Here is a 17,109-nt window from a genome sequence, read left to right on the forward strand (position 1 = left end):
AGCCATATCAGAATTCTTGCTTAGAATAAGCGTTTACAGAATTTGCCTTTCTCTGTAAACTAATACATCCAGACTTTTGCAGCCCCAAAAGAACCCCTCAAAATCCCTCATTTAAGGATTTAGAGCAGAAACTGAAATTCTAGTTACAAGTGAGGACAGGGTACAAAATCAAAAGATAATAAAGCACAAGCTATTAGCACATGGAAGTGCTCTATCTAGAATAAACCAGTCTGCCACAGAGGGACTGAAGTCCCTCATTTCAGCACTGCCCTTAAATTCCTATGAAACACAGATTCTGTCTCGGAGGAAGGTTCACAGTTAACCACAGACTACAAATTCAAAACCAGACAGACAAGCATAAAGAAAATGAATATATTTTATTTCACAAGCTTAAGAAATGCAGTTCAATATACAGCTAATTTTGGTGACAGGTATATTGAACAAAAGGCTATCTAATTAATAATACATTTTTTATTTCTTAACACAAAGAATTTTACAAAATTAACAAGATGTATTATATAGAAAAGCATAGCTGGCTGAATATTTGAAGAAGCACGGAATATTTCAATACGGAGTTTAATTTTTGTTGTGACAGAGGTGGGTTGGTTTGGGGTTTTTTTTACACTTTTCTTGTTTTATACTTTCAGAGTAGATAGGAAATGATATTTATCAGTTTGACAAAATATAATTTCTAAGTTTTAGTTTAAAAAAATCACAGCAATAGAAAATACGGAAATCAGATATTTAAATATAAATTATTTGTTTTGAAAACCACTTAGCAAAATATAGGAAAAGTAGTGTATTACAAAATATATGTGTGCTTATTAAAACCTTTGTGGTTCAATGCTCAGCTTCAGATGCCTGATGAAAAAAATAAGATCAGTCAACATGGTCCACATGGCAGTTCAAAGGCTGACTGGTGTGAATATCTCTGCAGTTTCAGTACTGCAGACATTCTCAAAATCAGAAAAGGATGACCTGCTCTATTTCAGGCTAAGTACCAGTATAAGAAACAAAAAACAAGACAAAGAATGTTATAAGAACAATCATATTATTTTTATAAGAAGAAAACTCTGAGGAAAAGCTACCATTGATTTATACAGTCAAATCTAAAGCTTTTCACAATGCATCATAGAACTAAATTTTCTCTTGCATATACTTCTTCATGCATTTTAGTTTCTAATTTCTTACTATTTTAAAACAGGCAACTTTATTATAATACCAAGTAAATGACGCCTTTTGGTATAGGGAGCAGTCTTTACTATTTCCAATGAAAGGAATGAGCAGTGTTCATATTAAATAATTGGTTAGCATAGCTTAACAGACACGCTAAGAAATTTGCCATGTGTTATTCTGAAAGCTTCTAAAATTTTCACTCCTTGAAATCAGTTTAACAGTAATGACGAAGCAAAGCACATCAAGACTAAATCCTCCGTTATTTAGCTCACTCCTTGTTTAGAAAATGTCTCTTCTTCATCTTTGTCATCTTCCACTCTAAATTCCCCAAGGGTTCCTTACAATATTAACAAAATCACTATCATCCACTATTCCAATACTTAATCCTTCATAGTAGTCTTCGAACTCAGAATAGGACACTTCATTGGGGTTGCTGCAAGACTCTCCTAGAGTTTCTAGAAATGATGATTTAATTGCTTCTTCTGTAGCTTTGCCTGTAAAAGTATTATTTTTTTCCATTAAATACATTTTCAAGAACACTGAATATATAGCATTAAATATATTTCAGGCAAGAAATTTTCAAATTTTAGCTTGCAAATATTTTTTCTTGAACAAATTCAGTATTATGATTTCAGAATGAAGTAATTGGCTCACTTAATACCAGCTGCAGAAATCATCCTACTTTAATAGTAATGATAGCATTAACTCTAATGACAGCATTACATATCAACAGAAGTACAAAGCCACAATTAATTTCAATGAACTATATTAGATTTTTTTCTTTAAGTGACTGCAAAAACTGAATTATGCATTAATAAATTGAAATGTTGATAATTTAGAAGTTACCTTTTAATAAAGCATATGTTTAAAGTAATAAAAGTTCAAAGCTCTGGAAAAACCTTAAGATGCAAGTTTGCATTTGAAAAGTGTTCTGCAATTGACATGTGTGTTTTAATGACTTAATAAAGATTATACTTAGATTATTTCATAGCTTTGAGAAAAAAATTGAAAAAATACAGTATTATAGAACTGGAAAAAACTGCATGTGTAACTTTCTTATACCATCATGTGTCTTCATGTATTACCATTAAAGTCACTGGCAATATAAACATCCTCTCCTCTACAGGTAAAACAAAGAGGGTCAGGACACTTGGGAGAATTTCACAATGTCTAGTTTGGTATATGGAGATGTTATTTTAGAAACTGACATACAAATATTTCAATTCCTATTTTTTCAATGGCAGAGTTTAAACATTTTTGAGAATCCTAAAATAATAATGAAGATTCCAACACTTCCTCTGTAAAGGATGACAATCTTCTCCCAGAAATGACTGAATAATTTATTCAGAAGGAACTTCAAGTGCTGAGTACAATCAGTGTCAGTTGGAAACCTTGCATATTTTGATGGAAAACAGTAATATGAAAATGAGAGTATCCTCCTAAGTGAAAATTACTAATATCATATGTGTCACTGATAACTTACACAGCAAAGCTGAGACCTAACCACCTAAATGTAGTCCCACACAGGAAGGGAAAGGAACTACTCTACATATATGCAGTATTTGCAGCTTAATAAAAGTATTAAAATCATGTTATTTGAACTCCATTACTACTTACAGTCATGTTCCAGACAGACACATTATAGGCCATTAGAAGAAAAAGATTCTCCTTAACAGCTCAAGTTTAAGCCAACATGCAAACAGTTTGTATTTGCAACTAGTTTCTGGATCTGGTATCTCTGCTAACAAAACTAATTCAGTAGTTACAGATTTTAATTTTGTTTTTTTTCATGTGAATTACCTGCCAATACTAGAGGATGTCTCTTTGCACAGTAACATTTTCTGATATCTACCATAGGCACACTCCCAGTTTTGTTGAAATCTAGTTTCATATAAGCCTACAAAGGGAAAAAAAAAATCATATAAGGAAAAAGAAAAAGAATAAAAGGAGTGGAAAGATGTAAAGATCAAATATACTTAACTACCAGGCATATATTTTCAGTTCTTGTGCAGTGGATTACATCAATTTACCTATTTTACGTAAGGCACCAGACACCCCAAAATTATTCTAGATTATGGAATTTCATTATTATTTTATCTCAACAGCTTTCACATCAAATGTGGTCCCCTCACCAACTCAAAAAAATATGTCTTCTCTCCAGAATTTCTAGCTCATCCTTAGAATCAGAAATTAAGCTGCTTCCATTCTGCCTCCTCCAATTATTAAGATTTCTGCGTCGTTCTGACAGGCCTCAACACAGCCTCTCCAGCACTAACAGCAGCTTCATTTTCATTTCAGTTTGCTCAGACACACATGCTCGCTATGTAAGGCTAGGAGAGTCAGATCCTCCACAATTAAAAGTATGAAAGTATGTGTCATTTTTCTTGATCTTGATATCCTGTCACTACTCTATTGGCTGGTTTGTAATCAGTGTTTCATAGTGCAAACAGCTCCACATTACATTATAGACATGTAACAAATGGCATTTCAAATACAGGAAGTCTCACAAATATAATGACTCTAATTGTAGGCCTCAAAGGAGGCAAATACTATTGCCTCTACTTCAGACATTGAGGAAAAAAAAAAATCTGCACACAGATACAGTAATCTGCCAAAGTAAGGAAACAGACTTCTGGAAGATACGGGTGACAGAAGTTTTATACACTGGACCAAACTGTTAGAATAGCACACACATGCACAAACTCAAAATAATAAAGGATTTAATTTCAGAGTTCAAAATTAACTGATTCAACAATGGAACAGCATGCAGTCTTCTAATTTATGTTTATTTTAATGAACTGATCTGAAAGTTTAAAAAGTCGATTACCAGATGCACAACTCAAGAAAAGCAACAACCACAAAAAACCCCAACAGCCAGAACATGACAAATAGCCAATTTCAAAGTTAGACTGCAAAATATCTACACCTAGAATATGTGCAACAAAACTTACTTTTCTTACAAATGCTTTCCGATATTCATTCATTTCTCCAAATACAGCACGAGTAAATTCTCCGCAGTCGACCTTGTCACTCTTGCTGTCATCAAGAATAAGCCATAAAGATTTAAAGTCCTGGAATTTAAAAATATTTTTACGAAGTTCTTCATTATATCCTAGAATGAAACAATTGCTATAATAGGACATTACAGTACTCTCACAAAAAACCCTTCCAAATAAAAACTGACTCAAAGATTTGTCAAAATAATGCAAGTCATCATCAGTCACCGATGACCATAACTCACACTATCTGCAGTTTTGATAGCTTTGGGCTGGTTTTAAAACATATTATATAAAACCAAGAAAAAAAATAAAAAGCATCATATAATTTTTAAAAGGAAAAAAAATTAAAAAATGGATTGTAATCCCACTTGCTGCTTCATCATGCTAAAAGACTGCACATTTTTTTGTTGTTGTTGTTATTATTTTTAAGAAATTCACATAGGACTGAATGCAGAAATGCCAATATACCACAAGGGAAAAAAAAAAACCCCAAAACTTGTAAAAAGTAGCTATTAAACAGATTTAAGCAAAGAAAGGAAGTGATTGCATACATTACAATAAGGTAATACTCGTGATTACAGTTTCAGCTAGACTTACCTCTTCGGGTATTTCCAAATGGAATACTTTTAGAGCTTCTTTAAAGTCTGCCTGAGAGAGAAAACCATTTCTGTTCTTGTCTATCTGTCGGAAATACCTTCCTAAGCCTGTTATAACCCGAACTCCTCTTTTACTTAGTGTCTCTCTGAGTGTGCCTGAGGATTTAGAGAAATAAAGGACACGATGTTTACCTGAAATTTGCCACATGCCATGGAGCGGGTATAAAAGTAAACCAAAACTACTTAAGATACTGCTGGTTAAAATGACATATCCACGCATGCAAGCTCCCTTATCTTTGAGAGAGAACATCAGTTCAAAATGAAACTATCAGCTACTTAATATTTGAGTAGAAATCCTATAAAGCAGCAGCCAACATTAACAAAATATTTAAAGAGATCTCAGAGGAAAGGAAGAATTAATATCACCCTTTATGTGCTCAGATTATAAAACTGTTTAGTTCTGCAAGAACTGATTATATACCATGATTCAACACACAAAGCAATTTAGGAACACTACTTTGGTAATAAAAACATTCCATTATGGGACACAGAGCTGCTCCTTCATTGAATAAACATGTTAAATACATGCGGAAACAAAAGCAATTATAAGGAATTTTGCATAGTCCTTCCAAAATGACATAGAAAGAACTATTTCTATGGTAAAAATGACAGCCTCATCAAAATCTCTAGGTAGCAGGTTTACTTTAGGGATGTCCGAGTTTCTCAGCAATACTCTGTTAACGGAAGTGATCTACTATTATCATACTATATCTTCAGATTACTTGTATCAACAATTATAAATCAAAATAGGGGAGATGGTGAAAGAAAGCTTTTTTCAGTAAAGATCAAATTCAGATGTATATTAAAAAATGTCTTGAAGTATATACACATAACCTTCTTCCAAGCCACACTAGCAAACCTTAGATGTAGTCAGATAATTAAGAAATCAATTTGTGTCTCTTATGTGAGGTAAAACATGGAATAACTAGAAGATTTTAAAATACCCCTAATTTATTATTCCAACATTTTTCATGAACATAAATGTCCAAGCAGATTTCAGTGACCAAAAAGTTTAAAACAGGTTTAGCTAATCATAGAATGGTTGAGGTTGGAAAGGACCTAGAGCACATGAACCAGGATTTCGTCCAGACGGTTTTTTAATATCTCCAGGAAGGGAGACTCCACAACCTCCCTGGGCAGCCTGTTCCAGTGCTCAGTCACCCTCACTGTAAAGAAGTTCTTCCTTATGTTCAGGTGGAACTTCCTATGCTGCAGTTTATGGCCACTGCCTCTCATCCTATTGTTGGGTGCCAATGAGAAGAGTCTGGCCCCGTCCTCTAGACACTCTCCCTTCAGGTATTTATAAACTTTAATCATATCCCCTCTGAATTGTCTTTTCTCTAGGCTGAACAGGCCCAGCTCCCTCAGGCTTTCCTTATATGAAAGATGCTCCAGTTCTTCAATCATCTTAGTCGCCCTTTGCTGTACACACTCCAGGAGTTCCCTGTCCTTCCTGTACTGGGGAGCCCAGAACTGGACACAATACTCCAGGCAGGGCCACAGCAGGGCTGAGTAGAGGGGGAGGATTGTCTCTCTCGACCTGCTGGCAACACTCTTCCTAATACAACCCAGGATACAGTTAGCCTTCCTGGCCACAAGAGCACACTGCTGGCTCATATTTAACAACACTAAACAGTGGAGATTGTACGAGTTGGAAACTGGCCAACAGTTTTTGCTGACCACAGGTTACAAAGATAATAAACAGCACTGCGTAAACATCTTTCCATAATTTTAAACATAAAGCTACGTCTTTATCCTAAAGACTGAAGGTAGGAACCTGGTAAAAATTTAATTACATATTCCAGAATATACTACTTAATTGTACTAATGTATTTTAATAAGCATAATATTAAATACTATCAAAAAGCAACTTATCAATATACAGAAATAATGGCCCAAAGAAGGATCTAGCACAAAATTACCTGAAGAAAGGAGATGGTGTTTGTACATATTATATTGCCAGTAACTTTTAAAATTTAATGCCAGTTTAACATAGGATTAGCATTATGCTTCATCATTTTTTCAGAGATTATATTGACAGAGATTAACATTTTATTGATTGCATTCACAATTAATTCTGTACTATCTCAATGAACTTTAGCCAGACTGTTTATTTAAAGAAAGAGAAAGTATATTTAAGACTGATTAATTCTAGTATCAGACACTAATAATATTCTGATAAATATCTAACTTTTGTTTAATTTAATTTATAACGTTACTATTGTTCTTTGCATTAAACTGTAAAGACAGAGACACAGAGATTAAAATTAAATGGGTTTTGGTACACACAAACCTTGAATCTTTTTGAAAATGTTGCTGCCATCAGCTACTTGCTTGGAACATTCTTGCTTGAATTCCACAGAAGAAGCTCTAAGATAATTAAAATTAATCTTGATTGGTGAAATTATACGTAATATTACTGAATTCACAACAGATGTAGTAAAAAACATACTGAACTTTATATTTAATTCTTATACTACCCTCATAAGCATAGTATCCTGTTGCTTAAGTTTGAGAAGACACACACAAAACTCTTTGTTAAACAGCTGCAGATATGCAGAAATTCCTTCCTAACAATACTCCATTAGCAGCTCCTCTACTAATTCATTAATCATGGATAATTCCTCCTGTGCATCAAATCTCCAGAAATTTATTTCAAGACAATCCTAATGTTCAGCTCAGGCCACTGGAATGGTTTGTTAAAGCAACTACATTTATTACCAACAGGAAAATAACATGAAGTAGCTACAAATGTCTCTTAAGAAGAGAAATAGCAAGGGTGTAGACTAAAATCTGGATCAGCATCTCTTACGTATGCTATAGGAATTATGGTTAAATTGTGCATTTTGTCTGGCAAGAGATTCCCTTCTGAGAAAGGCTTCCCAGAAACTCCCATCAGAAATTATTATGGAGGTTGATAAAAAAAAATACTGTGGAAGAACCTATCGGAAGGAAAAAAGATAAAAGTCCAGTAATAATTTTAATCAGAATAAGAAGGCAAATGCAAAAACACGACTGTCATCTTTGAGCTGCTTGCTCACCAGTGTTTTGCCATGGACTACTCCTCCTTCTGCTCTCTGAGGCTAAAGACTTATCTTTCTGTTGTCTATTAAGACTTTTCACCTCCACTTTGAGTACCTCCCATTATGAAGTCCATGAGAGCTTGTCTATATCAAACCACCTAAAACTGGAAAGCCAATAACCACCTACAGAGGACAACATACTCTCTCTAAAACACATATAAACCACAAAAGAACCATGGCTTGTGACAGCAGGGCATAGCTGCTCCTGAAAACCTGTAACAGACTTTTTGGATGGTACCTGAGCAGGATTCTCTGTGCATACAGTAATGGGATAAGAAGAGAAGACTCAATTCAAAGAGTTTTGCACCAGAGAATACAGAGTTCAAGAACAGCCTCATTCAGAAGAAACAAGACAGATTTCACAACCTGAAATTTAGTCACTAATGGAAAGAACACAGAGAGAGAGTATTAGAAAAAAAAAAAAAAAAAAGAAACAATCTGTCCCACCACAGGTAGCAGAAAATCTGAAATTATAACCCAGTGAGCGCGTCTGCTTTCTGGAGCCTTCAGAGATACCACTGGATCAACTCCAAATTTCACAGCTATAAGATTAGCAACAAATGAAGAAAAAGCTGTTTACCAGAATTATAGGTTTCTGAGATGTAAAATGTCTTCCATAAACTATCTGAAATTAAACTGCATTGTTTTTTATTTAATGGAAACATTGCAGAGAGGGAACAATTAGCACTAAGCATCATACATCTATACATTTCTTTAACCAATTATATTTGAATTGACTGTTTTATGTACTATTAGCTCACTATGGCACCTTTGCAAAGCTTTCAGTGTAAAGGGACCTTAAAATGAATATTACCGTAACTGGGAACAAGCTTCATGTGTCTAAACACTAGCAGAAAGAAAAATAAGTCAGTTAAGTTGTTCTAACAAAAGCAGTCTTTATATAGCGAATGTATTTATCTGAGATTCTGTTATTGCTGTTTCTAGTCAAGAAAGGACTGAAGCACCTGATATATGAGGAGAGGCTGGGCAAGCTGGGATTGTTTGGCCTGGAGAAGAGAAGGCTTTGGGGATCTTATCAGTGTCTATAAATACCTGACAGGAGGGAGTAAGTTCAGAAATCCTGTCCCAGTTCTTGAAGTCTTCAACAGGTGGTAGTACCTGGAAGAATGAAGAATTAAGGGATAGGAAAAGGAAAAGAAAATTAAAAAGAAAGAACTGAGAGAGAAATCTCCAATCCTTCCCCTGCCTGTGTTCAAACATTCGCATTATCATGACTGATACCAGCTTTTAATATAAGCTTCCAAAAAGATTCAACGATAATGTTAATGACAAAAAGAGCATTTTTTCCCATATGTAGCATTTCAGTTCAACACATAAGAAAAGTTTTGGTATATGATTTGTATATAAAAACATCTGACTCCAAACAAAGCAAATAAGCGTTTAATAATTTATTTTGCATTTTAAAATTACTTCTTATCATTCTAGAAGGTTACTGAATCAGAACATCCACTAACATCTATTACTAATTTCTGCTAACAACAGCCTAAATATGGATTTTTTTTTTTAGCAATATATGTAATAAGATGTTAGAAGCCCTTATTAAAAAAAATATTTTTTTCTTAATGAAGAAAAGGTAACTTAAAAAACAGTTAGCTGCACTTACTTCAGAAAATCCATAGCTGCTTCATCAATACTAATCACACGAAGGGTAAGAATTGGGCTCTGCTTAACACTTTCTGGAAGGCAATGATCAGCACTTTGGAAAGTTAGGTTACCTCCCTGTTGGTAAAGCATAAAATGATTTACAAATAGGTTGCGTGTTTCCTAAAATATGTTCTGCAAGACTTTCAAGAAGAATGATTGTTAAAAGCCTTGGTATGAAGTGATGAGAAGGTCTAGCTAAGGTCAGTTAACCTTCTTAACAGAGCCTTTCTAGAACTAAATAAAACCAGCTGCAGGCTCCAACATGACATTATCCTCTACATAGATGTTTGTCTGGTAAGGGGGGCTACTGTCACCTAATCTACAGCTAAGGAACATGAGCCTACAGATCCTTGTTCCCTCAGCCAGGCTCTACTTTTCTATTTTTCTTCTCCCTTCAATCTTTATGGGATCAAAAACTCACTGTATCACAGAAGAGTCACAGAAGGTGCCGCACTGATTCTGTGCGAGTGAAGTTCTCTTAGACTAGAAGAAACACTCTACAGTTATTTTCAATAACTTAAAATCATACTTGAGATAAATAACTAAAAAGTAGTCTTCCCAAAGTTCAAATAATTCCTGCAATTTTAACTATAAAGTTATTCTTTTAAATTACTAGATGTCACTAATAAATACTGTTCTGGTTTTTAGCTGAAACAGAGCTGGGTTTCTTTCTCAGTAGCTAGAATTATGCTGCGTTTTGCTTCCAGCCTGGGACTTGCTGTGAGAGAGACACTGATAAACATACCAGTGTTTGCATTGTTGTCATTGGAAGTGAAGGACTTTGTCTTCTGTTAATCCACAAGCACAAGATTTAAGGGGGGAGAAGAATATTTAAATTAATAAACTTAATCAACAGTTAGATATGCCAATGGGGTGTTCCATATCATATCATGTCATGTCCAGTATATTAGTGAGGGTCTCTTCCTCTTTTGTCTCTCTCTGGCTTTCACTCAGGTTCTTGTTCTTCCGGGATTGCGGTTTCGGTTGGGGATTGTCGCTCCTCCGGGATCATTATCTGGGAACAGGCTGGGCTCGGTCAGGAGGGGGCTGAGCTGTAACATTGGGTGTCATTCACTTGCATATTTTGTTACAGTTTTCATTATCTCTACTGTTTTAATATTAGTATTATTTTAAGTTTTCTCTCTATTATTAAACTGTTCTTATCTCAACCTACAAGCCTCCTTGCCCTTGCCCCCCAGTCCTCTCCCCTATCCCCTGGGGGTGGGGGGGAAGTGGGGGAACAGCTGTGTTGGCTGCTGGCCAAGGGCTAGCCCAGTGAAACTATCACAATACTGAATGAAAACATGTTAGTAGTAGTATAGAGTGATATAGAATATTACCCAGTATAGTCTCTTCTGAATATTGCAAAATCCCCTTCCCTCCAAGCTGGGGACAGAGAACATACCTCATATATTTTCCAAAGTTAAAGAAATTTTTTGGTTTGGGGGAAGAGGGAAGGGGACAGAAAGAAAAGGAGCAAACTAAAAGTAAGGAATGTTGAAAAGAATGAAAAAAAGCAGTAGCTCTAACCGTAATATCCATGCAGGCTTGGGTTATAAAGCCTCCAAAACTCATAAATTAGGAACGAGACAAAGACACTGTTATTGTGCCAGTGCCTCAACCACTTGGACTTTGTGGGAGATTTGTATATGTTAATGTCAGCCCAGAAACCAAATTTTCAGATATGGAGAATCACAGATATGACATCATTCCAAAGAGCTATTGAAGCCAGTAGCAGTATATTTTCTGGATGGCTTTAAGATACATCTTTATTCAGAACACATTTCCAACTGCAGGTTGCAAAGATACAAAGGACAACTAAAAAAAAAAAAAAAAAAAACAAAAAACAAAGAGTGGCAACCTCTGTACCATAGAGAAAGCAATTGATTTCAGCTTGGAAACTCTTGTATGGCAGCCACAGGTAAATATTTAGCATCAGGCAGGTGATTAGACAAAACACTCTAAAAACTAATGCCTTATTTTCAATACTTCATTCAAATATGCCTTTTGCTCTAAACTTCAGATTTGCAAGAGAATGTGAAGAACTCAGTGAAAACAACCTAGAAGTACTCTAAAAGCACTTATAAACAGGAACACTTAACCCAGTAAAGAAGTACCGAAGACGCAATATGATTCATAGTCACTCATCAGATTCACTGGTAGATGAAGGTTACCATCGTTTCAGAAGTTCTGTCTAACTTTTTCAAACTTTAGGTTAAAACCAATGAACCTGCAATTTCCTCATGTTTAAAAAAAATATTCAACCATTGCCTCGTGTCAAAAATGCCAGCAGACCTTGCAAAAATTACTTTAACAATACTTTGGTCTACTTCATTTTCAGGACTCTCCGAGTTGTTCACTTTGTCTACAAAAAGGTCTACACTGTCTGCAGTCTTGTGCCCTCTACTGGGAAAATTACAAACTACAGCTTAATCTGAAGCCAAAAATGGAATCTCTAAAACGTGGGAAACAAAATAAACCAGACTCTTAAAAATCTTTCATTCAAAAAACGTTACTGAAAGGAAAGACTTTTGGTCTTACCTGAAAGATAGAGCACAATTTTCAACTCGAATATCTAAATATTACTTCCAAATCACCAACAAAATGGCCTTACATTCAGCAGAATACTTACAACGTAGAAGTCACTAAGATCATAAGCTTTTCCCTTCTTTTGTCCGCGTTGATGTTGATAAACTCCCTTCTGTATGAAAGGCAAGGCGTTTGTTCTGTGAAATTATTAAAAACTGATATTAAACAATTAAATTTATTTAAGTTTCTTAGACAGAGTAGAAGATGTTTTCTAAAACCTTTTTAAAAAGAAGTAACTTATCCTACCTATTTTTTCCAAATTGTCGAAATTCGTACACAGTAAGGGATCTGTCACATGCAAAAAAAAATCCAATCAACTCTCTACAAGCATCGCGACCATTTCTAGAAGGAAAATTGGAAAGCACTTTTATGTTTTTGCATCTATATAAATCCAATTCAACTCAAGCATAAATAGCATTGCTATTTTGGAATATGCATTCTATTTCCAATGTTGCATACTGTACTGTCTTTTTCTTTGAAAGAGATATATGACTATATTCTCTAAACCACCATGGAATTCAGCTTCTGGATTTGGACACATATGCCATTCTCCATAATGTTAAAAATACCTTTCAAGGCTTCATGTTTTAGTATACCACTGTAATTTTCACTCATTAACTATTAGTCAATAAGGATTAGTTACACCAGGACTACTGCATTCATTATGGTATATATGAAGCTTTGTGGCTGAATCCTCAGCTATGTCTAACAAGTATACAGCTTACAACTTCAGAAAAGCGCCACTTTCAGAACTGAAGAATACATTTATGTCATCGTTACTCAATTCAGAACAGTTTCAAAGATGTCCTAAACCTTCAAGGTTAATATGTAAGAAGCTACCAAGAAGACACAAAGCCTCCTTTCCACCCACAGCGGTTGCCACAGACCAAGACAAGCCTAAATTAAATTGTAATCAACCAAGGTGGAACAGCTAAGAGCACTATTTTACACAGCCCCTGTGCTAACTGTCCTGCAGAGCTACGCGTATGATGGTAACGTAACATTACTTATGCATCTTAACACTGTAACAATGAGACTGTGAAGCCACTTTTCATCAGCCATGTCAGAATTTGTATTATACATGTATGCATATATATACTCTCACACCGCACATACTTGTTTCTAAACAGAGGGAATAGAAACATTCAATGTGATTAATTATTTCAGGAGGGTAAAGATAATAATTCTTAAATTCATAGAATTGAAAAGCTTCACAAAATTTGTGATTACCTCGATATGATCCTACTATCAAAGCGTAGCTTGTTAGAGAGCATGCTTTCAGTTAATGCTGATTTGGTCCTTATTCTGTGAAAATAATGCAGCATGTTAATGATACCTAATACACTCACAGAGAAATGTTACATAAAAATCAACTGTTTCGAAACAGCAAAAAATGTGAAATATGGTATCCTTGGCAACTGGCTGAGGAGATGATCCCTTGTATTTGAATTGGAAAGCAACTCAGTTGTAATGTAGAAGGTGTTCTGTAATTATATAATATGAGAGTATATTTATTCACAGAATGCATAGATATAAACAGGATAATTCGTTTATATACACTTTTATATAAAGAATTAAACCTCTACCACTCAACATACTTCCACAAATCAATGTTTTCTTGCAAAAATACCCAGGCTGGGGTTTCTTTACCCACCTAGATATTTTATATTGGCCATATTACTAGTTCCAGAAATGGAGATTTGTCCATGTGATGGGTGTAAGGGATTGAGACTGGTTTTGTTGCCTTTTTTTTTTTTTAAGAATACAGATTACATTTGTTGAGAAAAACTTTAGAGCAGGATGTTAAAATGTGCAGAGCAGACATGTTTGCCTGTATGTTAAGAAAGATTAACAGAACAAAACTCAGACCTGCAGATTCATTTCATTTCATGGATCACAGTGTTTTCTCAGTTTTTCTTAAGCCCCTGAAGTTACTATTTCAATACTTGGAGGCCAAGAATGACATTTAAATGTCAATATGGTTAATTATTGCAGCAGAAATCAAAACATAAAAGAAAAGTATTATTACATTGTGAAGATCTATATTAGCATTTACATATTTATGCAATTTATGCACCTCGAGATAGGGATCTCTAAAAGGATATGACAAGATTGCAAGCATTCAACAGCTCAGAAAAGGCTGTCAAAACCCTGTGATGAACAGTATCAATATAAGCTTAAGAATGTTCTCCTAGGCTTTATAAATTGTATAAATCAATCATTATACACAGAGAATCCAAATAAAAAGGTCCCACTAGGCAACTATAAGCATGGGAAGGAGAGAAAAAAGGCCTCACATGAAGCTGGTGGATCCAAGCCACAAATAAAACATCTGGAAAGGCAAACCAACTTTGCAGAGCCCAAAATAATAAAAAATACAGTAGAAAATGTGTATTAAAAAAAAAAAGACTGCTAGAGAAAACTTACTTTGTTTCATGCAGCGTTCTTTTTCTAAAACGTACTGGTGCTGTCCCAAGCTCCAGAGGTCCTTGAGCTTCCTTGGCAACATCAGCACGCGTGGACTGCTCTGGGTCACTTATAACAGCTCTGACCAGAAAGAGTCTGACTATTACTAAGCTTGAATTTCAGATCTTACATGTTCTTACTCAGGAAAAAACCACCCAAGAATAACACAGCAATAAAATCTTGCAGTTATCCATTAAGCTTTTATAAATTTGTGGACTTATTTTTCTGTTTCTTTTTACAAATTCTGAAATCTATTACTCAAAATCAAATCTATGCAATAATATTCTAGCAGTGTACTACTGTGGTAACTTCACATGTATCTATGTAGTATTTAAAGTATATTTTAAATATGTATATAGAAAATAATTCTTAGGATTACAAAAGTTTTTTTTCTGACTTCCACTATTTCTGTAAATACCCCATTGGTGATATTCTTTATCAGTGGCTCCCCCAAAATTGGTGACAGCAATTACTAGTACTGGCCAATGACATCACCCAACAAAAACACTGGCACTTCTTCTCCCAAAGCACTGACTACATAGCCGATAGGATCTCAAAGTCCCATCAAGCAGACAAGAACTAAATAAACAGGTTTCTGAACCTTTTTATATTCTCTGTATCAGTTTAATAAGTAAACAAAAGAAGAGACCCTTTAAAAATAAATTAGATTCTTTTTACACTACTGGAATGGTTCATAATTAGAAGGAAAAAATAATTTTGCATGGCTAATATAGTTTTATAAACTTTCTCTCCGATCTACACAGATCAATCTTTACACACATCAGTTACACTGATTTAACTGCAAGATTGACTCTGGCTCTGCTAAAGAAAATAATTAAAAAAAAATGAAAACACCTTTGTGTTTCCTTGAATAGATTTTTTTCACGCAAGTTTTGAACTAATTTTCCCCGATTAACATCCTGCTCTCTGATACCAATTTGTTTGGCAGTACTGGCACAGTTATATTTGGAACATAGAGAGATTTTTTTAAATTAAAAGGTCATCCTGATGCAGCTGCAGCACTACTGAATATTGTTTTGACATTGTCAACAGAAGGATTCAGAGTAGGAGAAGGAATGCATGGAAAAAATAAGGCAAAGCAGCTGAAGGAGGTTAAGCATAGAATGAACATCCATGATCCCAGATGCAAAAACATGTATGTTTAATCCAACATCAGGAGAACTGAAACACTTCAATGTAATCGGTGCATTTTTAAGATAATCTCTGTAATCATCTGCTTTACTTATATCTTTGTAGAGATATGATATACGACAAGTATTTATTTGAAAACTCTGGATTTCTGCACTGAACACTTCAATTTTTTTAATCCTCCTACAATGACATTTGGAATTTATCACTGTGTTTCATGACAACCTTGTTTCCTTCAGGCAACTTTCTTGATATCTCAGCTTTTAAATAGTGTAAAAGCATTAAAAGACTTTTAAACAATATAGGACATTTAAACTTTAGTTGGAATAGGAACAAAGAAAAAATAAAATGGTGAAGTGCAACAACATTTCAACCTCAAAGTCTTAAGATCTGATGGACCAGAATATCAACACAGATGACTACAGAGATTGTAAACTCAGCACAGAATGCATCATACTGAAGATCTACCCACAGATAATTTTCAGCAAGTGTAAGGTAACATGGAACTATATTAAACTAGCTTGCTCCATCCTATTTTGCCATAAACAGACAACCTGGATAAAGCCCTGAATTATTAAAGCATGCTTAAAAATGAGAACAAGTTTATGAGAATAATAATAATAAGCAAATATATTTTTACTATACTCATCTTTACCTCTAAGTTACTTTTTTACTCTTAACTTATAAAGGGATCTTTCCACATAGAAGCAATGCTTTCTTGGAGCTAAAGGGATAGCAATGAAGTTAGCAGATCCTCCCTGGACAACCTTGATCAACATAATTCATCATTGTGCCTTTTTTTCCTATCTGCCCAATATTGCTATAATGCTCCTTTATGCCTAAGAGATGTTGTGTCAATATTAATAAAGGAATATTAATAAAGTTAAAATTCTCAGAAAACACAATAAATACTCAAGAAGTGTAATTTGTAACAGCAGGCATCCATATATTTTATGGAGGTGCAGGGTTATTTCTAAGAACTAGTGCTATTGTAAAGCCCTTAAATTAGGTTCAAGTATAAAATTAAAAGTTACTCTCATGAAAAAAATGAACTTACACAGCACTTTAAACTGATCTTTTAAGTTAAATTTAAAAGACTTTTTATTCAAGTAATTTTTGCAAATAATAACACTACCTAAGACTGTATAAGACTTGGAACAAGATCATCAAAACACCTATTAGGCAAGAAAAGCCACACTCACAGAGCTAAATTCTTCTGTTGGGACAAGTAAATTCACTTACCTAGCTAATTGATCCACCATTACTTGTTCTACTACAGCCTGTTTCCTCCTCTCTGCAGCAACATCCTCCTGCAATGAAAAACTG

General features: G+C 34.6%; 1 protein-coding gene across 2 annotated transcripts in view; it reads right to left on the reverse strand.

The window, feature by feature from the left end:
• Positions 1-1,494: 1,494 nt before the first annotated feature.
• The window catches only part of CAPS2 (calcyphosine 2), a 29,451-nt gene continuing 13,836 nt past the window's right edge, over positions 1,495-17,109 (reverse strand). For both annotated transcript variants that reach the window (XM_029086117.1, XM_029086116.1), the window contains exons 7-17: positions 17,026-17,093; positions 14,596-14,715; positions 13,399-13,473; positions 12,415-12,510; positions 12,212-12,305; positions 9,539-9,654; positions 7,125-7,201; positions 4,773-4,927; positions 4,128-4,247; positions 2,977-3,073; positions 1,495-1,670 (exon numbers count right to left, since the gene is read on the reverse strand). In XM_029086117.1, coding sequence (XP_028941950.1) covers positions 1,495-1,670; positions 2,977-3,073; positions 4,128-4,247; positions 4,773-4,927; positions 7,125-7,201; positions 9,539-9,654; positions 12,212-12,305; positions 12,415-12,510; positions 13,399-13,473; positions 14,596-14,715; positions 17,026-17,093 — 1,194 coding nt within the window. The remainder of the gene's footprint in view (positions 1,671-2,976; positions 3,074-4,127; positions 4,248-4,772; positions 4,928-7,124; positions 7,202-9,538; positions 9,655-12,211; positions 12,306-12,414; positions 12,511-13,398; positions 13,474-14,595; positions 14,716-17,025; positions 17,094-17,109) is intronic.

This window comes from Antrostomus carolinensis, unplaced genomic scaffold (assembly GCF_000700745.2).
Source record: "Antrostomus carolinensis isolate BGI_N321 unplaced genomic scaffold, ASM70074v2 scaffold15397, whole genome shotgun sequence".
Taxonomy (NCBI): domain Eukaryota; kingdom Metazoa; phylum Chordata; class Aves; order Caprimulgiformes; family Caprimulgidae; genus Antrostomus; species Antrostomus carolinensis.